The following is a 27,900-nucleotide window of genomic DNA, read 5'->3' as shown; positions in this document are numbered from 1 at the left end:
CAGACTACGGGCACAGACACACAGGCACAGACTATGGGCACAGACACACAGACACAGACTACGGGCACAGACACAGACTACGGGCTACGGGCACAGACACAGACTACGGGCACAGACACACAGACACAGACTACGGGCACAGACACACAGACACAGACTACGGGCACAGACACACAGACACAGACTACGGGCACAGACACACAGACACAGACTACGGGCACAGACACACAGACACAGACTACTGGCACAGACACACAGACACAGACTACGGGCACAGACATACAGACACACACTACGGGCACAGACATACAGACACACACTACGGGCACAGACACACAGACACAGACTACGGGCACAGACACACAGACACAGACTACGGGCACAGACACACAGACACACACTACGGGCACAGACACAGACTACGGGCACAGACATACAGACACACACTACGGGCACAGACATACAGACACAGACTATGGGCACAGACACACACACACTACGGGCACAGACATACAGACACAGACTACGGGCACAGACACACACACTACGGGCACAGACATACAGACACAGACTACGGGCACAGACACACAGACACAGACTACGGGCACAGACACACAGACACAGACTACGGGCAAAGACATACAGACACACACTACGGGCACAGACATACAGACACAGACTACGGGCACAGACACACACACAGACTACGGGCACAGACATACAGACACAGACTACGGGCACAGACACACACACACACTACAGGCACAGACACACACACACTACGGGCACAGACACACAGACACAGACTACGGGCACAGACACACACACTACGGGCACAGACATACATACACAGACTACGGGCACAGACACACACACACACACTACGGGCACAGACATACAGACACAGACTACGGGCACAGACACACACACACTACGGGCACAGACATACAGACACAGACTACGGGCACAGACATACAGACACAGACTACGGGCACAGATATACAGACACACACCACGGGCACAGACATACAGACACACACTACGGGCACAGACATACAGACACAGACTACGGGCACAGACATACAGACACACACTACGGGCACAGACATACAGACACACACTACGGGCACACACACACACACTACGGGCACAGATACACACACACTACGGGCACAGACATACATACACAGACTACGGGCACAGACACACACACACACACACACTACGGGCACAGACATACAGACACAGACTACGGGCACAGACACACACACACAGACTACGGGCACAGACATACAGACACAGACTACGGGCACAGACATACAGACACAGACTACGGGCACAGACACACAGACACACACTACGGGCACAGACACACAGACACAGACTACGGGCACAGACACACAGACACAGACTACGGGCAAAGACATACAGACACACACTACGGGCACAGACATACAGACACAGACTACGGGCACAGACACACACACAGACTACGGGCACAGACATACAGACACAGACTACGGGCACAGACACACACACACTACAGGCACAGACACACACACTACGGGCACAGACACACAGACACAGACTACGGGCACAGACACACACACTACGGGCACAGACATACATACACAGACTACGGGCACAGACACACACACACACACACACACACACACTACGGGCACAGACATACAGACACAGACTACGGGCACAGACACACACACACTACGGGCACAGACATACAGACACAGACTACGGGCACAGACATACAGACACAGACTATGGGCACAGACATACAGACACACACTACGGGCACAGACATACAGACACACACTACGGGCACAGACATACAGACACACACTACGGGCACAGACATACAGACACACACTACGGGCACAGACATACAGACACACACTACGGGCACAGACATACAGACACACACTACGGGCACAGACATACAGACACAGACTACGGGCACAGACATACAGACACACACTACGGGCACACACACACATTACGGGCACAGATACACACACACTACGGGCACAGACACACACACACTACGGGCACAGACATACAGACACACACACTATGGGCACAGACATACAGACACAGACTACGGGCACAGACACACACACTATGGGCACAGACATACAGACACACACTACGGGCACAGACATACAGACACACACTACGGGCACAGACATACACACACACACTACGGGCACAGAGACACACACACTACGGGCACAGACACACACACACTACGGGCACAGACGTACAGACACACACTACGGGCACAGACACACACACACTACGGGCACAGACACACACACACTACGGGCACAGCCGTACAGACACACACTACGGGCACAGACATACAGACACACACTACGGGCACAGACACACACACTACGGGCACAGACATACAGACACACACTATGGGCACAGATACACACACACTACGGGCACAGACGTACAGACACACACTACGGGCACAGATACACACACACTACGGGCACAGACGTACAGACACACACTACGGGCACAGATGTACAGACACACACTATGGGCACAGACATACAGACACACACTACGGGCACAGACACACACACACTACGGGCACAGACGTACAGACACACACTACGGGCACAGACGTACAGACACACACTACGGGCACAGACACACACACACTACGGGCACAGACGTACAGACACACACTATGGGCACAGACATACAGACACACACTACGGGCACAGACACACACACCACGGGCACAGACATACAGACACACACTACGGGCACAGACACACACACACTACAGGCACAGATGTACAGACACACACTACGGGCACAAACACACACTACGGGCACAGACGTACAGACACACACTACAGGCACAAACATACAGACACACACTACGGGCACAGGCATACAGACACACACTATGGGCACAGACACACACACCATGGGCACAGACATACAGACACACACTACGGGCACAGACGTACAGACACACTATGGGCACAGACATACAGACACACACTACGGGCACAGACACACACACACTATGGGCACAAACATACAGACACACTACAGGCACAGACATACACACACACTACGGGCACAGACACACCCACACACTACGGGCACAGACATACACACACACTACGGGCACACACACTACAGGCACAGACATACACACACTACAGGCACAAGCACACTACAGGCACAGACATACACACACTACGGGCACACACACACTACGGGCACACACACACGCACACACATACACACACTACGGGCACAGACGTACACACACTACAGGCGCACGTACACACACTACGGGCACAAACATACACACTACAGGCGCACGCGCACACACTACAGGCGCACGCACACACACTACGGGCACAGACGTACACACACTACAGGCGCACGCACACACACTACGGGCACAGACGTACACACTACAGGCACAGACGTACACACACTACGGGCGCACGTACACACACTACAAGGGCACAGACATACACACTACAGGCGCACGCACACACACTACGGGCACAGACGTACACACACTACAGGCGCACACACACACACTACGGGCACAGATGTACACACACTACGGGCACAGATGTACACACACTACAGGCACATGTGCACACACTACAGGCTCAGACGTACACATACTATAGGCGCACACACACACACTACGGGCACAGACGTACACACACTACAGGTGCACGTGCACACACTACGGGCACAGACGTACACACACTACGGGTGCACGTACACACACTACGAGGGCACAGACATACACACTACAGGCGCACGCACACACACTACGGGCACAGACGTACACATACTATAGGCGCACACACACACACTACGGGCACAGACGTACACACACTACAGGTGCACGTGCACACACTACGGGCACAGACGTACACACACTACGGGTGCACGTACACACACTACGAGGGCACAGACATACACACTACAGGCGCACGCACACACACTACGGGCACAGACGGACACACACTACAGGCGCACACACACACACTACGGGCACAGATGTACACACACTACAGGCGCACGTGCACACACTACAGGCACAGACGTACACACTACAGGCGCACGTGCACACACTATGGGCACGGATGTACACACACTACGGGCGCACGTACACACACTACGGGCACAGACATACACACTACAGGCGCATGCACACACACTACGGGCACAGATGTACACACACTACAGGCACAGACGTACACACACTACAGGCGCACGTGCACACACTACGGGCACGGATGTACACACACTACAGGCGCACGTGCACACACTACGGGCACGGATGTACACACACTACAGGCGCACGTGCACACACTACGGGCACAGACGTACACACACTACAGGCGCACGCACACACACTACGGGCACAGATGTACACACACTACAGGCGCACGTGCACACACTACAGCACTACAGGCACAGACGTACACACACTACAGGCGCACGTGCACACACTACGGGCACAGACGTACACACACTACAGGTGCACGTGCACACACTACGGGCACAGACGTACACACACTACAGGCGCACACACACACACTACGGGCACAGACGGACACACACTACAGGCGCACGTGCACACACTACGGGCACAGACGGACACACACTACAGGCGCACGTGCACACACTACGGGCACAGATGTACACACACTACAGGCGAACGTGCACACACTACGGGCACAGACGTACACACACTACAGGCGCACGTGCACACACTACGGGCACGGATGTACACACACTACGGGCGCACGTACACACACTACGGGCACAGACATACACACTACAGGCGCATGCACACACACTACGGGCACAGATGTACACACACTACAGGCACAGACGTACACACACTACAGGCGCACGTGCACACACTACGGGCACGGATGTACACACACTACAGGCGCACGTGCACACACTACGGGCACGGATGTACACACACTACAGGCGCACGTGCACACACTACGGGCACAGACGTACACACACTACAGGCGCATGCACACACACTACGGGCACAGATGTACACACACTACAGGCGCACGTGCACACACTACAGGCACAGACGTACACACACTACAGGCGCACGTGCACACACTACGGGCACGGATGTACACACACTACGGGCGCACGTACACATACTACGGGCACAGACATACACACTACAGGCGCACACACACACACTACGGGCACAGACGTACACACACTACAGGCGCACGTGCACACACTACGGGCACAGACGTACACACACTACAAGCGCACACACACTACGGGCACAGATGTACACACACTACAGGCGCACGTGCACACACTACAGGCACAGACGTACACACTACAGGCGCACGTGCACACACTACGGGCACAGATGTACACACACTACAGGCGCACGCACACACACTACGGGCACAGCTGTACACGCACTACAGGCGCACGTGCACACACTACGGGCACAGACATACACATACTACAGGCGCATGTGCACACACACACACACCACGGGCGGATGCACCACTTGCATTTATATAGCACCTTTAATGTCGTAAAACATCCCAAGATGCTTCACAGGAGCATTATCAAACAAAATTTGACACCAAGCCACATAAGGAGATTACAAGGACAGGTGGTCAAAAGCTTGGTCAAAGAGGTAGGTTTTAAGGAGAAGAGAGAGAGAAGAGAGAGGTGGAGATGTTTAGGGAGGGAACCCCAGATTTTAGGATCCAGACAGCTGAAGGCACAGCCGCCAATGATGGAGCGATAAAATCAGGGATGCGCAAGAGGCAAGAATTGGAGGAGTGCAGAGATTTCGGAGGGTCTTAGGACTGGAGGAGGTTACAGAGATAGGGAGGGGCGAGGCCATGGAGGGATTTGAAAACAAGGATGAGAATTTTAAAATTGATACATTGCCAAACCGGGAGCCAGTGTAGGTCAGCAATCACACCCACAAACGGTACCGGCCCAGGCACGGACACACCCACAAACGGTACCGGCCCAGGCACGGACACACCCACAAACGGTACCGGCCCGGGCACGGACACACCCACAAACGGTACCGGCCCAGGCACGGACACACCCACAAACGGTACCGGCCCAGGCACGGACACACCCACAAACGGTACCGGCCCGGGCACGGACACACCCACAAACGGTACCGGCCCGGGCACGGACACACCCACAAACGGTACCGGCCCGGGCACGGACACACCCACAAACGGTACCGGCCCGGGCACGGACACACCCACAAACGGTACCGGCCCGGGCACGGACACACCCACAAACGGTACCGGCCCGGGCACGGACACACCCACAAACGGTACCGGCCCGGGCACGGACACACCCACAAACGGTACCGGCCCGGGCACGGACACACCCACAAACGGTACCGGCCCGGGCACGGACACACCCACAAACGGTACCGGCCCGGGCACGGACACACCCACAAACGGTACCGGCCCGGGCACGGACACACCCACAAACGGTACCGGCCCGGGCACGGACACACCCACAAACGGTACCGGCCCGGGCACGGACACACCCACAAACGGTACCGGCCCGGGCACGGACACACCCACAAACGGTACCGGCCCGGGCACGGACACACCCACAAACGGTACCGGCCCGGGCACGGACACACCCACAAACGGTACCGGCCCGGGCACGGACACACCCACAAACGGTACCGGCCCGGGCACGGACACACCCACAAACGGTACCGGCCCGGGCACGGACACGTCCACAAACGGTACCGGCCCGGGCACGGACACGTCCACAAACGGTACCGGCCCGGGCACGGACACACCCACAAACGGTACCGGCCCGGGCACGGACACGTCCACAAACGGTACCGGCCCGGGCACGGACACACCCACAAACGGTACCGGCCCGGGCACGGACACACCCACAAACGGTACCGGCCCGGGCACGGACACGCCCACAAACGGTACCGGCCCGGGCACGGACACACCCATAAACAATACTGGCACAGCCACACTAACAGTACTGGTTGTTAGACGGTCCTACAGTCTCCAAGCCTTTCTCCTACAAACAGTAGCCCTCAAACAATCTGAGTTTCAAACACATTTTATAATTCACACAGTACAGTCAATTTAACCATACCGAGAAAACTCTCCAATGGCCAGCCTCTGCCAACTTTTCACTTCTCTTGAACCTCACCCTATTATGCACGCCTGGCTGGAGAAAGTCTCCACCCATTTCAGTAGAAATTACCTTTTTAAAAGTGAGGTTCTTAAAGGAGCCATACTCTTCCTCTTAAAAGTTTGGGGGGGTTATATTGGATAACCCCCGATACCGGGCGCGGGGGTCACGGTGCACGATTAACCCACGTCCGGTTGTTGCGATGCAGACCGCATATGAGATTCGTGCTGCCTGGTCATTTACCTGATTCCTGCAAGCAGCCAGGCCGAGCTGCGCTGTTGAGTGGCTGCTCACCAGATATCGCGTGTGGCTAGCATCACTTAAAGGCAGCCTTGTTTTTATTCGTTCATGGGATGTGGGCGTTGCTGGCGAGGCCGGCATTTATTGCCCATCCCTAATTGCCCTTGAGAAGGTGGTGGTGAGCCGCCTTCTTGAACCGCTGCAGTCCGTGTGGTGAAGGTTCTCCCACAGTGCTGTTAGGAAGGGAGTTCCAGGATTTTGACCCAGCGACGATGAAGGAACAGCGATATATTTCCAAGTCGGGATGGTGTGTGACTTGGAGGGGAACGTGCAGGTGGTGTTGTTCCCATGTGCCTGCTGCCCTTGTCCTTCTAGGTGGTAGAGGTCGCGGGTTTGGGAGATGCTATCGAAGAAGCCTTGGCGAGTTGCTGCAGTGCATCCTGTGGATGGTACACACTGCAGCCACTGTGCGCCGGTGGTGAAGGGAGTGAATGTTTAGGGTGGTGGATGGGGTGCCAATCAAGCGGGCTGCTTTGTCCTGGATGGTGTCAAGCTTCTTGAGTGTTGTTGGAGCTGCACTCATCCAGGCAAGTGGAGAGTATTCCATCACACTCCTGACTTGTGCCTTGTAGATGGTGGAAAGGCTTTGGGGAGTCAGGAGGTGAGTCACTCGCCGCAGAATACCCAGCCTCTGACCTGCTCTTGTAGCCACAATATTTATATGGCTGATCCAGTTAAGTTTCTGGTCAATGGTGACCCCCAGGATATTGATGGCGGGGGATTCGGCGATGGTAATGCCGTTGAATGTCAAGGGGAGGTGGTTAGACTCTCTCTTGTTGGAGATGGTCATTGCCTGGCACTTGTCTGGCGCGAATGTTACTTGCCACATATCAGCCCAAGCCTGGATGTTGTCCAGGTCTTGCTGCATGCGGGCTTGGACTGCTTCATTATTTGAGGGGTTGCGAATGGAACTGAACACTGTGCAATCATCAGCGAACATCCCCATTTCTGACCTTATGATGGAGGGAAAGTCATTGAAGAAGCAACTGAAGGTGGTTGGGCCCAGGACACTGCCCTGAGGAACTCCTGCAGCAATGTCCTGGGGCTGAGATGATTGGCCTCCAACAACCACTACCATCTTCCTTTGCGCTAGGTATGACTCCAGCCACTGGAGAGTTTTCCCCCTGATTCCCATTGATTTCAATTTTACTAGGGCTCCTTGGTGCCACACTCGGTCAAATGCTGCCTTGATGTCAAGGGCAGTCACTCTCACCTCATCTCTGGAATTCAGCTCTTTTGTCCATGTTTGGACCAAGGCTGTAATGAGGTCTGGAGCCGAGTGGTTCTGGCGGAACTGGAATTGAGCATTGGTGAGCAGGTTGTTGGTAAGTGCCGCTTGATAGCACTGTCGATGACACCTTCTGCTGATGATTGAGAGTAGACTGATGGGGCGGTAATTGGCCGTATTGGATTTGTCCTGCTTTTTGTGGACAGAACATACCTGGGCAATTTTCCACATTGTCGGGTAGATGCCAGTGTTGTAGCTGTACTGGAACAGCTTGGCTAGAGGCGCGGCTAGTTCTGGAGCACAAGTCTTCAGCACTACGGCTGGGATGCGGGGCCCATAGCCTTTGCTGTATCCAGTGCACTCAGCCGTTTCTTGATATCACATGGAGTGAATTGAATTGGCTGAAGACTGGCTTCTGTGATGGTGGGGATATCGGGAGGAGGCCGAGATGGATCATCCACTCGGCACTTCTGGCTGAAGATGGTTGCAAACGCTTCAGCCTTGTCTTTTGCACTCACGTGCTGGACTCCGCCATCATTGAGAATGGGGATGTTTGCAGAGCCTCCTTCTCCTCCCATTAGTTGTTTAATTGTCCACCACCATTCACGACTGGATATGGCAGGACGGCAGAGCTTTGATCTGATCCGTTGGTTGTGGAATCGCTTAGCTCTGTCTATAGCATGTTGCTTCCGCTGTTTAGCATGCATGTAGTCCTGAGTTGTAGCTTCACCCAGGTTGGCACCTCATTTTTAGGTACGGCTGTTGCTGCTCCTGGCATGCTCTTCTACACTCCTCATTGAACCAGGGTTGATCCCCTGGCTTGTTGATAATGGTAGAGTGAGGAATATGCCGGGCCATGAGGTTACAGATTGTGCTGGAATACAATTCTGCTGCTGCTGATGGCCCACAGCACCTCATGGATGCCCAGTTTTGAGCTGCTAGATCTGTTCTGAATCTATCCCATTTAGCACGGTGGTAGTGCCACACAACACGTTGGATGGTGTCCTCAGTGCGAAGCCTGCACCACTTAAAGGCAGCCTGCACCTCTTATTTGCAAAATATAAGATACGGGTCCACACGGAGTCTGAACGGAGATCAGACATCGTACATAAAACACAGGTGCAGGTCCCGTCCCTGTGTTTACAAACTGTTGAGTTATGTTAAAACATCGAATAAAGGTTGCGCACTACTAAATCCCACATCCTCCAATCTGCCAATCTGAGTTAGTACCAGGCCTGCGAGAGAGCATGCACCGAGGTTCTTTGCTGATGCACTAGAGACCTTGGTGCAAGAAGTGGACATGCTTTGACACGAGTGGTCTAGGTGAATGAGGTCAACTGTCAAGTGGCGTCTCCTACCAACTGCACCACACACTACACCCCCATCACCCACATACCAATAAACTCTTTCAATCAGTACTCAACTTTTCCAATCAGTTACTTCTTCTCACCCTCACACATTACCACTGTTGCAAGCTGCACCACAACTCACAGGCCACACACACTGACAGCTATTCAACCATAACAGCCACATCTCCCAAACATCTTACAGGACACTCACCGACACACGTCCCACTTTCTTGCAGGAGAAGGTGGCGCATCACAGGAGGCAGCAAGTGTCAGTGGCTCCATGGAACATGAACCTGCTGCCCTCTCTCAGGGTGACAGCGTTCCTGTCCCACCCCTGCCACTCTGCCAGTGCCCTTGTTGTTACCTGTCAGCTGGCCAGCCCACTCCCTGTATTGAAACTTTATTATCGGATCATAGGAATAGGAGTAGGCCATTTCGCCCCTTGAGCCTGTTCCACCATTCAATGAGATGGTGGATCTGTGAGCTAAATATACCCGGTTTGCCCTCATATCCCTTAATATCTTAGATTAACAAAAATCTATCAAACTCAGATTTAAAATTAACCACTGAGCTCGCACCAACTGCCGTTTGCAGAACAACGTTCCAATCTTCTGCCACTCTTTGTGTGTAGAAGCGTTTCCTAACTTCACTCCTGTGAGTCCTGGCTCTAATTTTTAGGCTATGTCCCCTCGTCCTCGTATTCAAGTCTAGGAAACCTCCAAAAACAGACACAAATGCATCAGCAGCCAGAAGCAATAATCCAGCAACTAACCTGTCACTCTTGCGTGGTCCCTTTAAATAGCTCTGGTAGGGAGTCCTCCATGTTGCTTAAGACCTGTTCAGCTGTGCGCGGTAAGTCAGTGCGTTGGCTAGAGCGTGGAGTTCCAAAATCGCACCAGTCCCTTTAAATCAGCATTGCACACTGATCCACTGCATATTCTCTCTCCTTTACATGGTGCTGGTGTAAGTTATCTGCGTGTGCGTGATCTTTACCAATATGGCGTCCGGCGCACGCCGCGCTAGAAGTGTGCGCGTGCATTTTGGATGCCATTTTGGGTCCTTAGGAGCCCGTGTAGCATCTACAAAACGGGCACTATGGGGCCCAATTTAGAGCCCGCGGTTTCTTAAAGGACCATACCCTTACTTGGGCATCAGGGCCCTCATCAGCCTGTGGGTGACATACCGGTCCTCAATCACCCTGCTACATGTTATAGTCACACTTATGGTCCTGGCACTGACACACTTACAGTGCTGGTATAGACACACTTACAATACTTCCACAGACACAATTAGCACATCCGGAATTACAATACTGGCATAGACACACTTATAGTTTTGGCACAGACACACTTACAACACTGGCATAGACACACTTACATTACCGGCACAGACACACTTACAGTACTGGCACAGACACACTTTGAGTACTGGCATGGACACACTTAGAGTATTGTGACATTCACACTCACAGTACTGTTACTCACACACTTACATTTCTGGCACAGACACATTTACAGTACTGGAACAGACACACTTAGATTTCTGGCCCACACACACTTACAGTACTGGCACAGATACACTTACAGTACTGGCACAGGCACACTTATGTTACTGGCACATTATGGTACTGGCACCTACACGCTTACACAACTGGCACTTACACATTTTCAGTATTGGCAGAGACACACTTACAGTATCAGCGCAGACCAACTAACCATATTTGCATAGTCACACTTTCAGTATTGGCATTGACACGCTTACAGTATTGGCACAGACACACTTACAGCACTGGTATAGACACACTTACGCTACTGGCACAGACACACATTTACAGTATTGGTACGGACATATTACAGTACTGCCACAGACACTTACAATACTGGCACAAATACACTTGTAATACTGGTACAGGCACACTTATGGTACTGGCACATACACATAGTGTTGGCACAGACACACTTACTGCAATGGTACAGACACACTAACATTATTGGCATGGACACACTTACAGACACTTACAGTACTGGTACAGACACCCCTGCAGTACTGGCGTAAGCACATTTCTATTATTGGCACAGACACACTTACACTATTGGCACATACACACTTACGGTACTCGCACACACACACTTACATTACTGGCACAAACACAGTTACAGTATTTGCACAGACACATTTACAGAATTGATACAGACGCTGTTACGTTACTGCCACAGACATGTTTACAGTGCTGTGACATACGCACTCACAGTACTGGCACAGACTCTCTTACAAAACTGGCACAGACACTTACAAAACTGGCACAAGCACACTTACAGTACTGCCACAGACACACTTACAGTACTGGCACATACACACTTACAGTACTGGCACATACACACTTACGGTACTGCCACAGACACACTTACAAAACTGGCACAAGCACACTTACAGTACTGCCACAGACACACTTACAGTATTGGCACATACACACTTACGGTACTGGCACAGACATGTTTACAGTGCTGTGACTTACGCACCCACAGTACTGGCACAGACTCTCTTACAGAAGTGGCATAGACACACTTACAATACTGGCATAGGCAAACTTACGGTACTGGCACATACACACTTACGGTACTGCCACAGACACTCTTATGGTACTGGCACACACACACTTACATTTCTGGCACAGACACACTTACATTTCTGGCACAGACACACTTACATTTCTGGCACAGACACACTTACATTACTGGAACAGACACACCTACATTTCTGGCACAACACATTTACAGTTCTAGTATAGGCAGACTTACATTATTGCCACATACACACTTACAGCACTGGCAAAGGCACACTTATGGTACTGGCACAGACACACTAACGGTACTGGCACATACACACTTATGGTACTGGCACATACACACTTATGGTACTGGCACCTACACACTTACACTACTGGCACTTACACATTTTCAGTATTGGCAGAGACACACTTACAGTATCAGCGCAGACCAACTAACCATATTTGCACAGACACACTTTCAGTATTGGCACTGATGCACTTACAGTATTGGCACTGATACACTTACAGTATTGGCACAGACACACTTACATTATTGGCATGGCCACACTTACAGAGACACTTACAGTACTTGTACAGACACACCTGCAGTACTGGCATAAGCACATTTCTATTATTGGCACAGACACGCTTACACTATTGGCACATACACACTTACAGTACTCGCACAGCTCACTTACAGTACTGGCACAGACACACTTACAGTACTGGCACAGACACACTTACAGTACTGACATAGACACACTTATGCATGGCCACACTTACAGAGACACTTGCAGTACTGGTACAGACACACCTGCAGTACTGGCATAAGCACATTTCTATTATTGGCACAGACACGCTTACACTATTGGCACATACACACTTACAGTACTCGCACAGCTCACTTACATTACTGGCACGGACACACTTACAGTATTGGCACAGACACACTTACAGTACTGGCACAGACACACTTACAATACTGACATAGACACACTTACAGAGACACTTACAGTACTGGCACAGACACACTTACAGTACTGGCACAGACACACTTACAATACTGGCACAGATACACTTACAATACTGACACAGACACACTTACAGTACTGGCACAGACACACTTACAATACTGACACAGACACACTTACAATACTGACACAGACACACTTACAGTACTGGCACAGACACACTTACAGTACTGGCACAGACACACTTACAGTACTGACAAATGTAAACAATTTTACAACACCAAGTTATAGTCCAACAATTTTTATTTGAAATCTACAAGTTTTCGGAGGCTTCCTCCTTCCTCAGGTAAATGTTCAGGCATTTACCTGAGGAAGGAGGAAGCCTCCGAAAGCTTGTAGATTTCAAATAAAAATTGTTGGACTATAACTTGGTGTTGTAAAATTGTTTACAATTGTCAACCCCAGTCCATCACCGGCATCTCCACATCAGTACTGACAAAGACACACTTACAATACTGGCACAGACACACTTACAATACTGGCACAGACACACTTACAATACTGGCACAGACACACTTACAGGCCTAGTACAGACACACTTATAATACTGGTGCAGACACACTTACAGGCCAAGTACAGACACACTTATAATACTGGTGCAAATACACTTACAGGCCTAGTACAGACAAAATAACAGTTTTGGCATAGACACACTTACAGTCCCGGCACAGATACACTTACAGTATTGGCCCTGACACATTTAGAGAACTGGCATAGACACACTTACAGTACTGGCGCAGACAAACAAACCGTATTGCTACAGACAAACTTACAGTACTGGTACAGGCACACTTACTGTACTGGCATATACAGCTTATGGAGCTGCTAAAGACTCTCTTACAGAACTGGCACAGACACACGTACCGTCCTGGCACAGACATACTTACAAAACTGGCATATACACACATACTGTCCGAGCACAGAAACACTTACAGTACTGGCACAGACACACTGTACTGGCACAGACACACTTACAAAACTGGCACAGACACACTTACAGTATTGGCACAGACACACTTACAGTATTGGCACAGACACACTTACTGTACTGGCACAGACACAATTACAAAACTGGCACAGACACAATTACAAAACTGGCACAGACACACGTACTGTTCTGGCACAGACACACATACTGTACTGGCACAGACACACTTACAGTATTGGCACAGACACACATACTGTACTGGCACAGACACACTTACTGTACTGGCACAGACAATCTAACAGTACTGGCACAGACAATCTAACAGTACTGGCACAGACACACTTACTGTACTGGCACAGACAATCTAACAGTACTGGCACAGACACACTTACTGTACTGGCACAGACACACTTACTGTACTGGAAGAGACACACTTACTTTACGACCACATACACACTTACAGTACTGGCACAGATACACTTACTGTACTGGCACAGATGCTTACAGTACTGGAAGAGACACACTTACTTTACGGCCACATACACACTTACAGTACTGGCACAGACACACATACTGTACTGGCACAGACACACATACAGTACTGGCACAGACACATACAGTACTGGCACAGACACACATACAGTACTGGCACAGACACATACTGTACTGGCACAGACACACATACAGTACTGGCACAGACACACATACAGTACTGGCACAGACACATACTGTACTGGCACAGACACACATACAGTACTGGCACAGACACACTTACTGTACTGGCACAGACAATCTAACAGTACTGGCACAGGCACACTTACTGTACTGGCACAGACAATCTAACAGTACTGGCACAGACACTTACTGTACTGGCACAGACACACTTACTGTACTGGCACAGACACTTACTGTACTGGCACAGACACTTACAGTACTGGAAGAGACACACTTACTTTACGGCCACATACACACTTACAGTACTGGCACAGATACACTTACTGTACTGGCACAGACACACTTACAGTACTGGCACAGATACACTTACAATACTTACAATACTGGCACAGACACACTTACAGTACTGACAAAGACACACTTACAGTATTGGCACAGACACACTTACATTATTGGCATGGCCACACTTACAGAGACACTTACAGTACTGGCACAGACACACTTATAATACTGGCACAGACACACTTACAGTACTGGCACAGACACACTTACAATACTGACATAGACACACTTACAATACTGGCACAGACACACTTACAGTACTGACAAATGTAAACAATTTTACAACACCAAGTTATAGTCCAACAATTTTTATTTGAAATCTACAAGCTTTCGGAGGCTTCCTCCTTCCTCAGGTAAATGTTCAGGCATTTACCTGAGGAAGGAGGAAGCCTCCGAAAGCTTGTAGATTTCAAATAAAAATTGTTGGACTATAACTTGGTGTTGTAAAATTGTTTACAATTGTCAACCCCAGTCCATCACCGGCATCTCCACATCAGTACTGACAAAGACACACTTACAATACTGGCACAGACACACTTACAATACTGGCACAGACACACTTACAGTATTGGCACAGACACACTTACAGGCCTAGTACAGACACACTTATAATACTGGTGTAGACACACTTACAGGCCTAGTACAGACACACTTATAATACTGGTGCAAATACACTTACAGGCCTAGTACAGACAAAATAACAGTTTTGGCATAGACACACTTACAGTCCCGGCACAGATACACTTACAGTATTGGCCCTGACACATTTAGAGAACTGGCATAGACACACTTACAGTACTGGCGCAGACAAACAAACCGTATTGCTACAGACAAACTTACAGTACTGGCACAGGCACACTTACTGTACTGGCATATACAGCTTATGGAGCTGCTAAAGACTCTCTTACAGAACTGGCACAGACACACGTACCATCCTGGCACAGACATACTTACAAAACTGGCATATACACACTTACTGTCCGAGCACAGAAACACTTACAAAACTGGCACAGACACACTAACTGTACTGGCACAGACACTTACAGTATTGGCACAGACACACTTACAAAACTGGCACAGACACACTTACTGTACTGGCACATACACACTTACTGTACTGGCACAGACAATCTAACAGTACTGGCACAGACACTTACTGTACTGGCACAGACACACTTACTGTACTGGCACAGACACTTACTGTACTGGCACAGACAATCTAACTGTACTGGCACAGGCACACTTACTGTACTGGCACAGGCACACTTACTGTACTGGCACAGACAATCTAACAGTACTGGCACAGACACACTTACTGTACTGGCACAGACAATCTAACAGTACTGGCACAGACACACTTACTGTACTGGCACAGGCAATCTAACAGTACTGGCACAGGCACACTTACTGTACTGGCACAGGCACACTTACTGTACTGGCACAGACAATCTAACAGTACTGGCACAGACACACTTACTGTACTGGCACAGACACACTTACTGTACTGGCACAGACACACTTACTGTACTGGCACAGACACTTACAGTACTGGAAGAGACACACTTACTTTACGGCCACATACACACTTACTGTACTGGCACAGACACATACTGTACTGGCACAGACACACATACAGTACTGGCACAGACACACATACAGTACTGGCACGGACACACTTACTGTACTGGCACAGACAATCTAACAGTACTGGCACAGGCACACTTACTGTACTGGCACAGACACACTTACTGTACTGGCACAGACAATCTAACAGTACTGGCACAGACACACTTACTGTACTGGCACAGACAATCTAACAGTACTGGCACAGACACACTTACTGTACTGGCACAGACACACTGTACTGGAAGAGACACACTTACTTTACGGCCACGTACACACTTACAGTACTGGCACAGACACACTTACTGTACTGGCACAGGCACAGTTACTATACTGGAGGAGACACACTTACTTTATGGCCACATACACACTTACAGTACTGGCACAGATACACTTACTGCACTGGCACATACACACTTACAGGACTTGCACAGACACACTTACTGTACTGGCACGTACCACTTACAGTACTAGTACATGCACACTTACTGTACAGGCACAGAAACACTTACATTACTGGTATAGACACACTTGCAGAATCGGCTCAGACCACGCTTATGGTACTGGTATAGACACACATATGCTACTGGCACAGACACACTTACAGTACTGCCACAGATGCACTTAAAGCACTGGCACAGGTACACTTACAGTACTGGCCTACACACACACACAGTACTGGCACTGACACACTTACAGGACTGGCGCAGAAACACTAACATTATTGGCATAAGCACACTTACAGTATTGGCACACACACACGTACAGTATTGGCACACACACGTACAGTATTGGCACACACACGTACAGTATTGGCACACACATGTGTACAGTTTTGTACAGATCTTGCCTAGACACACTTACGGTACTGGCACACACACACGTACAGTATTGGCACAGACACAGTTACAGGACAGGGTATAGACACACATACAGTACGGCCACATACACACTTAACGTACTGACACAGACATATTTACAGTATTGACACATACACACAGTATTGACACATATACCCTTACAGTATTGGTACATACACACTTACAATATTTGCACAGAGGCATTTACACCACTGGCATAGATACACTTACAGTGCTGGCACATACACAGTTACAATACTGGCACAGATGCATCTACAGTATTGGCACACAAAATTACAGTACTGGCACATGCACACTTACTGTACTGGTACAGATGCACTTACAGTGCTGGAATAGACACACTTACAATATGGGCACAGACAAACTAACAGTATTGGTGCAGACACACCCACAGTACTGCCATGTACACAGTTACAGGACTGGAATAGACACACTTACAGTGCAGCCACATACACACTTACATTACTGGTATCGACACACTTAGGGTATTGGCACACACATTTACATTTCTGGTATAGGCACACTTACGATACTGGCACACACACAATTACATGACTGACACACTCACAGTGCTGGCACGGTCACAGTTAAAGTACTGCGCATACACACTCCCAGGACGGGCACAGACACACTTACAGTCCTGGCACAAACACACCTATAGTACTGGCACATACACACACACAGTACTGGCACAGACACACTAACAGTGTTGGCATAGACTTATGGTACTGGGACGGACACACTTACAGTATTGGCACAGATGCAGTTACAGCACTGGCACAGACACACTTACGATGTTGGCACAGAGACACTTACAGTTCTGGTACAAACACACCTACAGTACTTGCGAAAGGACAATTACATTACTGGCACAAACTCAGTTACAATATTGGTACAGACACTCTTACAGTACTCCAATGTACACACTTTCAAAATTGGTATGGACACACTTACAGTATTTGCACAGATGCACTTACAGTACTGGCATAGACAAGCAGAGGTCTGAAAATACAGATACACATCAGTAGCATAATTGGGTTAAGATTGCAGTGGCTTTGGAAATTGTTACAATAAGTTGTGTGACACATGCCAGTCTGAAAGGATGCCATGGTCAATGGCATATCAATGTACTTAAGCTAAACTATAAACAGCACTTTTAGGGAAAGACAATACAGCTATCCTGTTCACTGATTATAATGTCTGGGCTGACCTCTAAATGAACTCCCTGCAGCCTTGCACACGTGCCTAAAGATTTTGTTTTAAAGTCGCAGTAACCGCCCCCCATCCCGCCCCCCCCCTTTACTTCATGGCAGAAGTCAATCTGCGAAGATTTGTACCGATCAGTGAAGTGATTTTTTTTGTTGAAATTCTTGTTGAACGATCAGAGCTAAGATATAGTTACAGACTTCTTATTTGGAGCTAAGCAAAATTAAGTTTGAGGTAATTTTCTAATCCCAAATATCCAGCCTTGTAACACTGCCATCTGGCATTTATATTCTGTTATCTGGCTGAGCTGTCATGATTTCTTTTTACTTTTGTGACTGTGTAATATAAACAGGACAATTGCAACAAACTATTTTTTCTTATTTAAATGGCGAGCACGTGACAACAAATCCCACTTCTACAGTTAAAGGTTACTTACATAGTCTAAGTTTTGTTTTAATCCCCGTAGATAAAATGTCATCCGTGCTACTGAATGTTCCACTGAAAATGGATACAAAGGACCTTCAGGTCAAGACGTTAACCGTGGAAAAGCTGATTCAGCCTTTGATAATACAGGTGGGATTTTGCCCTTTCTAAAATCAAGCTATCGACACATGCAAACCGGCCTGTTGTAACCAACCTGTCATATTGGAAAAGATCTTTTGTACAGATGGTAGAAGCTGGTGGAATTCAACGTGGTGCCAACAAAACAATGACCAGTTTTGTACTCCCATCCCCAGAATTGCGCTGGCCAGGAGCGTGTATCAGGAAATCCTGTGGTCCCAACCCTTGATTTTCTGCCCATTAATTTGGAAAATCACGGCCTGCAGGAGTGCGATTTCCCCAATTGTGGGGGTGGTTCCATGTTGGGGCGCCCAAGAGAAAACTTACCCGACCGCTTCGTAATTCCATATATGAACTGGTTAAAGGTTTCTTTTATCGGGCAGGTTCAGTAGTCCCAGTTTAAGCCATACTCGAAGGGAGCTCAGGTCCGAGAAAGGCCTACCTCTCTGTTGTCCTCATTCTCTGCTTTGCCCGTCCTTCGAGTGTGGAACAGCACAGGACTGCTGAATTTACACCTATTTACACCGTTTGAGTAAAACGGCCTAAGTTACAATTATTTAATGTCACCAGAAAATCTCTTTGCTTCAAGCTTTGTGGCATAAGTGCAATTTGCTGCCACCCACAAGTTGGGTCATATTCTGCCCCTCCTGTTTTAATGGGATGATTTTGTGCAGTGTCACTAAGATGAAAGTTTGGTGATGGTGGGAGGAGGATGGAAGTTGCATTAATGTGGCTTCTGAAGTACAGCCACCAACAAGCTATTTTAGCAGGTTTAATATTTGAGAAAAGATTTCTTTGCAAACGGCCTTTGTTTTCCATTCTCACCACTCGTTTCCATCAATTTTCTCCCTTGTCAGTGCCAGCCATGGCTCAGTTAGTCGCACTCACCTCGGAGTCAGAAGGTCATGGGTTCAAGTTCCACTCCAGAGACTTGAGTACAAAATCTAGCCTGACACTCCCACTGCAGTACTGAGGGAGCGCTGCGCTGTTGGAGGTGCTGCCTTCTGGATGAAATGCTAAACCAAGGCCCTGTCTGCCCTCTCAGGTAGATGTAAAAGATCCCAGGGCATTATTACGAAGAAGAGTAGGGGAGTTCTCCCCGGTGTCCTGGCCAACGTTTATCCCTCTACCAATATCACTAAAAAAACAGATTATCTGGCCATTATCACATTGATGTTTGTGGGATCTTGCTGTGTGCAAATTTGCTGCTGCGTTTCCTACATTACAACACTGTACTTCAAAAAGTACTTCATTTTGTTGTAAAGCGCTTTGGGACATCTGGACCAATCTGTTTTAGTGAAATTGGTTGAGTGATAAATATTGGCACTAGGATGTTCTTCAAAATAATGCCTTTGGATCTTTTACATCCACCTTGGTTGGTGACATAACTGCAGGTGCAGACTTTCTGGCTCTGGTTGCAACTGACCTCCCAGTCTGCATGATGGGGAGACGGAGACGCAGTCTGTGGATGAAACAGAGGGAGAGAGAGAGAGACAGAGAGAGAGAGACACACAGAGAGGGAAATCCTTACATGTTGTAACATATTCGAAATGGCCACATCTGCTTTATTTCCTTACACTGAAAATTTGAGAACGACTATTGTTCACATTTATGCAACTCTGTGTTTTATTTATTTATCTACCGACAGAGGGTAAGGGAAATATTTATTTTACGGGAGCTAATCAAAAACACTTATTTAATTATTTCTGAGGAGAACTCTTGCGATTTATTTTCCGAATTCTTCCTGTGGAGTTGTGCATCTCTACGTTACTCCCACAGCCTAGAACTCTCTGCTCACTTATAACGACATATGGTGTGACTCTCTGTGACCCGATCGCACCTAATCTAGCACAGTCCAATGATGGGGAATCAGAGCGAGAGGGTCCAGTGCCTGAGTTCCAAGGTATTATGCCTCTGTGATTTCAGATTTAAAACAAAAAGAAAAAGAGAACAGACACCATAAATGTCTTGGTGTCTCTCCTACTAACGATGGTAGCCATGATGTGGAGATGCCGGTGATGGACTGGGGTTGACAATTGTAAACAATTTTACAACACCAAGTTATAGTCCAACAAATTTATTTTAAATCCCACAAGCCTCCGAAAGCTTGTGGAATTTAAAATAAATCTGTTGGACTATAACTTGGTGTTGTAAAATTGTTTACAATTCTCCTACTAACAGTTGCATGATGGGAAAATCATCCCTGTAGCACATGACAGAAGTGGTAAGGGGTGATTCCCCCAGGCTCTGCTGCTGATGCGATCGTGGACCCGAGATAGGGAGACAGCACTGTCGCCCCCCCCAATTCTCAGACCCACTGTCAGTGCCAGCGAGACTCCGTGCTCGGAGAGCAGCATCACCAACATGTTGTTTCTGGGACTGCGAGACTCACCATCAGGTACTGAAACACTAGTAGTTGTATTGAGGAATTGATTTTGGCTGAAATGAAATACAGACACAGCTTCTAATAACTGATCTAGAATTATTTATCTGGTTCGCTTTGTAAATCTACCTCATTGGAAGTTTAAAGCACTCCCCAGCCTGCGATTTTCCATCTGTTCATTTCGATAGTTTGAGCTCCGAGGAAAGTTATCTATCACTTTATTTTTAAGCAACTTTAATTTTCGTTGCAAGATTGTTACATTTCCTCCCCTCCTCTAATGAAGGCGGTGACTGTTCTAGGGGATGGTTTCATTGACATCAGCGGCCCTCTGCTACCTCGTTCAAGTGGCCATTATTTTGGAGTGAGCCAAGACTGTGAGTGGCAGCAGACTATTCAACACATAACGGTCAGCTCCCTCCTGTCCCCACCCACTGCCCACACACGTGCACTTCCCAACAGTGGCTACACTTCGAAAGTACTTCATTGGCTGTAAAGCGCATTGAGACGTCCTGAGGTTGTGAAAGGCGTTATATAAATGCAAGTTCTTCTTTCCCTCCTTCCTTCCCAGGAATGGGTCGCTGGGTAATGATCAGGAGCAGAACTTTGACTCAATTCCCCCCTCGATTTGATTTTTGAGCTCCCGCCTCCCTTTCTCTGCCGGGTTTCCCGAGCCCTGGGAAACCTGCAGAGGCAACTGTTAAATTTAAATCAGGCTCCCAATTGCACTGTAGGAGCCTGATTTAAATATGTTAATGAATTGTCCCGCCCCTCCACGGTGGGGCACTCGCATGACACGACATCCACCGCTGTAAAAACGGGCAATGCAGCAGGTTGGGGACGCGTTCCCCATTTTACAATTTTTAACCTTCCCCGACCCCCTCCCGCCCGGGGTGGGGGGTTAATATCAAGGCCGAGTGGATTTTTCCTTCTGTTGTCCGGGGACACCAAAACCAATTAGAGTGTCCCCAGAATCTCTCTGGTCCCACTCACCTAACCCAGCACTAACCGAGGGTCGAACTCGGAATCTCAGGACCCTCTCCCACATGCAGTCCATTTAATTAGTCCTTTGATGTAAAAAAATATCTTTTAACCGTTAGAAGAAGTCCTGATTTAAATATGCCTCCAGGAGACTCAGGGTTGACTGATCAGATGGCAGTCACAACAAACGTAAGAACATAGAAATAAGAGTAGGCCATTCAGCCCCTTGAGCCTGTTCTGCCATTCAATTAGATCATGGCTGATATGTAACTTAACTCCATTTACCCACCTTGGTTCCATAAACAACCTTCTTCAGCCAGAAGTGCCAAGTGGATGATCCATCTCGGCCTCCTCCCGATATCCCCACCATCACAGAAGCCAGTCTTCTGCCAATTCAATTCACTCCACATGATATCAAGAAACGACTGAGTGCACTGGATACAACAAAGGCTATGGGCCCCGACAGTGCTATGAAGCGCCACTTACTCACCAATAACCTGCTAACCGATGCTCATTTGGGTTCCGCCAGGACCACTCGGCTCCAGACCTCATTATAGCCTTGGTCCAAACATGGACAAAAGAGCTTAATTCCAGAGGTGAGGTGAGAGTGACTGCCCTTGGCATCAAGGCAGCATTTGACTGAGTGTGGCACCAAGGAGCCCCAGTAAAATTGAAGTCAATGGGAATCAGGAGGAAAACTCTCCAGTGGCTGGAGTCATACCTAGCACAAAGGAAGATGGTTGTGGTTGTTAGGAGCCAATCATCTCAGCCCCAGGACATTGCTGCAGGAGTTCCTCAGGGAGTGTCCTAGGCCTAACCATCTTCAGCTGCTTCATCAATGATCTTCCCTCCATCATAAGGTCAGAAATGGGGATGTTCGCTGATGATTGCACAGTGTTCAGTTCCATTCGCAACCCCTCAGATAATGAAGCAGTCCGTGCCCGCATACAGCAAGACCTGGACAACATCAAGGCTTGGGCTGATAAGTGGCAAGTAACATTCGCATCAGACAAGTGCCAGGCAATGACCATCTCCAACAAGAGAGAGTCTAACCACCTCCCCTTGACATTCAACGGCATTACCATCTCCGAATCCCCCACCATCAACATCCTGGGGATCACCATTGACCAGAAACTTAACAGGACCAGCCACATCAATACTGTGGCTACAAGAGCAGGTCAGTGGCTGGGTATTCTGCGGCGAGTGACTCACCTCCTGACTCCCCAAAGCCTTTCCACCATCTACAAGGCACAAGTCAGGAGTGCGATGGAATACTCTCCACTTGCCTGGATGAGTGCAGCTCCAACAACACTCAAGAAGCTCGACACCATCCAGGACAAAGCAGCATGCTTGATTAGCACCCCATCCACCACCCTAAACATTCACTCCCTTCACCATCGGTGCACCGTGGCTGCAGTGTGTACCATCCACAGGATGCACTGCAGCAACTCGCCAAGGCTTCTTCGACAGCACCTCCCAAACCCATGACCTCTACCACCTAGAAGGACAATTGCAGCAGGCACGTGGGAACTCCACCACCTGCATGTTCCCCTCCAAGTCACACACCATCCTGACTTGGAAATATATCACTGTTCCTTCATCATCGCTGGGTCAAAATCCTGGAACTCCCTTCCTAACAGCACTGTGGGAGAACCTTCACCACACGGACTGCAGCGGTTCAAGAAGGCGGCTCACCACCACCTTCTCAAGGGCAATTAGGGATGGGCAATAAATGCTGGCCTTGCCAGTGATGCCCACATCCCATGAATGAATTAAAAAAAATACCCTTGTCTTACAAAATTCTATCAATCTCAGTTTTTAAATTTTTAATTGACCCCCAGCCTCAACAGCTTTTTGGGGGAGAGAGTTCCAGATTTCCACTGCCCTTTGTGTGAAGAAGTGCTTCCTGACATCACCCCTGAACGGCCTGGCTCTAATTTTAAGGTTATGCCCATTTGTTCTGGTCTCCCCCAACAGAGGAAATAGTTTCTCTCTATCTACCCTATTAAATCCTTTCATCATCTTAAACACCTCAATTAGATCACCCCTTAATCTTCTATAATCAAGGGAATACAAGCCTAGTCAATGCAACCTGTCCTCATAATTTAACCCTTTTAGCCCTGGTATCATTCTGGTGAATCTGCGCTGCACCAACTCCAAGGCCAATATATCCTCCCTGTGGTGCGGTGCCCAGACCTGAACGCAGTATTCCAGATGGGGTCTAACCAGAGCTTTATATAACTGGAACATAACTTCCACTCCTTTGTATTCCAGCCCTCTTGAGATGAAGGCTAACATTCCATTAGGCTTTTAATTATTTTTTGTATCTGTCCACTAGCTGTTAGTGATTTCTGTACCTGGACACCTAAATCTCTCTACTCCTCCACAGTTCCTAGCTTCTCACCATTTAGAAAATACCCTGATGTTTCTCAGGTCCAGAGTGGATGACCTCACACTTCCCCACATTGAACTCCATCTGCCACAGTTTATCCCACTCCTTTAATCTATCAATGTCCCTTTGCAACTTTCTGTTCCCATCTATCCTATTTACTGCGTCCCCTAACTTAGTGTCATCAGCAAACTTAGATATATGGCTCTCTATTCCTTCATCCAAGTCATTTATAAATATCGTGAAAAGCTAAGGCCCCAGTACAGATCCCTGAGCAAGAGCAATTATACATTATGAAACATTTACAAAACAAAGGCAGGCCGAGAGTAAATGGGAATTGCAGAGAGTGCTCAGTGTGGGCTGGGGATGTCGGCTAGGTAAACTGCTGTTCATTGTAGTTTGGAATTGTTACATGTTTGACATTCTGCAAAATGCTAAAACAAAATTAGGATTTGTGTGTGAATGGGTTGCGAACATTTATTCAATAGAGTCTTTCCCCGTTTTGGAGGTCACTGCATGAAGTGTCTTTGTATGTTTGAGCCGCTGAACAAAATTGCTGCCTGTTAATGTTGGAAGTTAACTGTGCCAATTTTAATGTGGCTGTCAGCAAATACCTCTGTCTAAATGCCTTGTACATTAGCCATCAAGTACAATTCTGCAATGGCAATGGCAACTTTAGTAAAAGCAAAATGTCAGGAATGGGATATGTTTTGATGAATATTTTCTTTTGTATCAGATTTTTTTTCTGTCGACTCTCCCTTGAAGACTCCCGCGTAGACTTGAAACAAAACCCTGGTTAATGCATGTTGAAAGAGAAAATCTGATTTATATATCACATTCAATTAATTACTTTTGAAGTGTAGTTACTGTTGTATAGGTTTAAGGTGATTGGCAAAAGAACCAAAGGTGACATGAGGAAAAATGTTTTATGCAGCGAGTGGTTATGATCTGGAATGCGTTGCCTGAAAGGGTGGTGGAAGCAGATTCAATCATGGCTTTCAAAATGGAATTGGATAAATATTTGAAGGGAAAAAATTTGCAGGGCTACGGGGAACTATCTGGATTGCTCTTACAAAGAGCCAGCACAGGCTCGATGGGCCGAACGGTCTCCTTCTGTGCTGTAACGATTCTATGATTCTATGTTGTGTAGGCAAACGCAGCACAACAAGGTGCTACAATAAACACCAGTTAATCTGCTTTTGGTGCTGTTTGCTCAGGGAACAATGTTGTGCAGGACACAGGAAAAACTCGACGGTTCTTTCAAAACTACCAAAAGCCGACAATCATAGTATCACAGTAGGTACAGCACAGGAGGAGGCCATTCGGCCCATCCCACCTGTGCCGGCTCTTTGACAGAACTTTCCATTTAGTCCCATTCCCCTGCTCTTTCCCCGTAGCCCTGTAAGTTTTTTCCCTTCAAGTATTTATCCAATTCCATTTTGAAAGTTATTATTGAATCTGCTTCCACTGCCCTTTCAGGCAGTGCATTCCAGATCATAAACTCACTGCATAAAAAAATGTTTCCTCATGTTGTCTCTGGTTACCGACCCCTCTGCCACTGGAAACAGTTTCTCCTTATTTACTCTATCAAAACCATTCATGATTTTGAACACCTCCATCAAATCTCCCCTTAACCTTCTGTGTTCTAAGGAGAACAATCCCAGCTTCTCCAGTCTCTCCAGGTAACTGAAGTCCCTCATGTTAATTGTATGATTTATATCAATGATTGTTATGATTGTATTCAGGTGGTGGGTATCGATTGGGGACTCTCTTGGATCCTTTTTATAGGAGAGCTTATCTAGGGTGTGGTGTGTGTGTGAGGGGAATCTCTGTGAATAAAGGAAGCAACTAAAGACCAGGCTCTAGTATTCGATCCTTCACCACATGGTTACCAGTTTTAACACCTCATCCCTGGCACCATTCTAGTAAATCTTTTCTGCACCCTCTCTAAGGCCTTGACATCCTTCCTAAAGTGTGATGCCCAGAATTGAACACAATCCTCCAGCTGAGGCCTAACCAGTGTTTTATAAAGGTTTAGACAAACAGCAACAAACGAGCTGACAGCTCAAAAGCAGCCAAAGATTTCGGCCTTACGGTCCATAAAAACAAGAAGCTACACTGAAAGTGCAGTGGGACATGGGCTTGCCATAATTTAAGCTGCAAGTACACTCTTCTGACTTTGATCACTTTTATTGAAGTACAGTTTGCAGCAGTGGTGGATTTAGAAATGACTGAAAGGGGCTGAGTACTGAAG

General features: G+C 48.3%; 1 protein-coding gene across 1 annotated transcript in view; it reads left to right on the top strand.

Annotated features, from left to right (window-relative positions):
* LOC137340214 (catenin alpha-3-like) overlaps window positions 1-27,900 on the top strand; it is a 1,497,032-nt gene that overhangs the window by 1,545 nt on the left and 1,467,587 nt on the right. The window contains exon 2 of the mRNA XM_068002618.1: window positions 19,802-19,908. Coding sequence (XP_067858719.1) covers window positions 19,807-19,908 — 102 coding nt within the window. The 5' untranslated portion in view covers window positions 19,802-19,806. The remainder of the gene's footprint in view (window positions 1-19,801; window positions 19,909-27,900) is intronic.

Source organism: Heptranchias perlo, chromosome 21 (assembly GCF_035084215.1).
Source record: "Heptranchias perlo isolate sHepPer1 chromosome 21, sHepPer1.hap1, whole genome shotgun sequence".
NCBI lineage: Eukaryota > Metazoa > Chordata > Chondrichthyes > Hexanchiformes > Hexanchidae > Heptranchias > Heptranchias perlo.
Note: the sequence above shows the minus strand (reverse complement) of the source record. Positions and strands in the feature narration are given on the sequence as shown.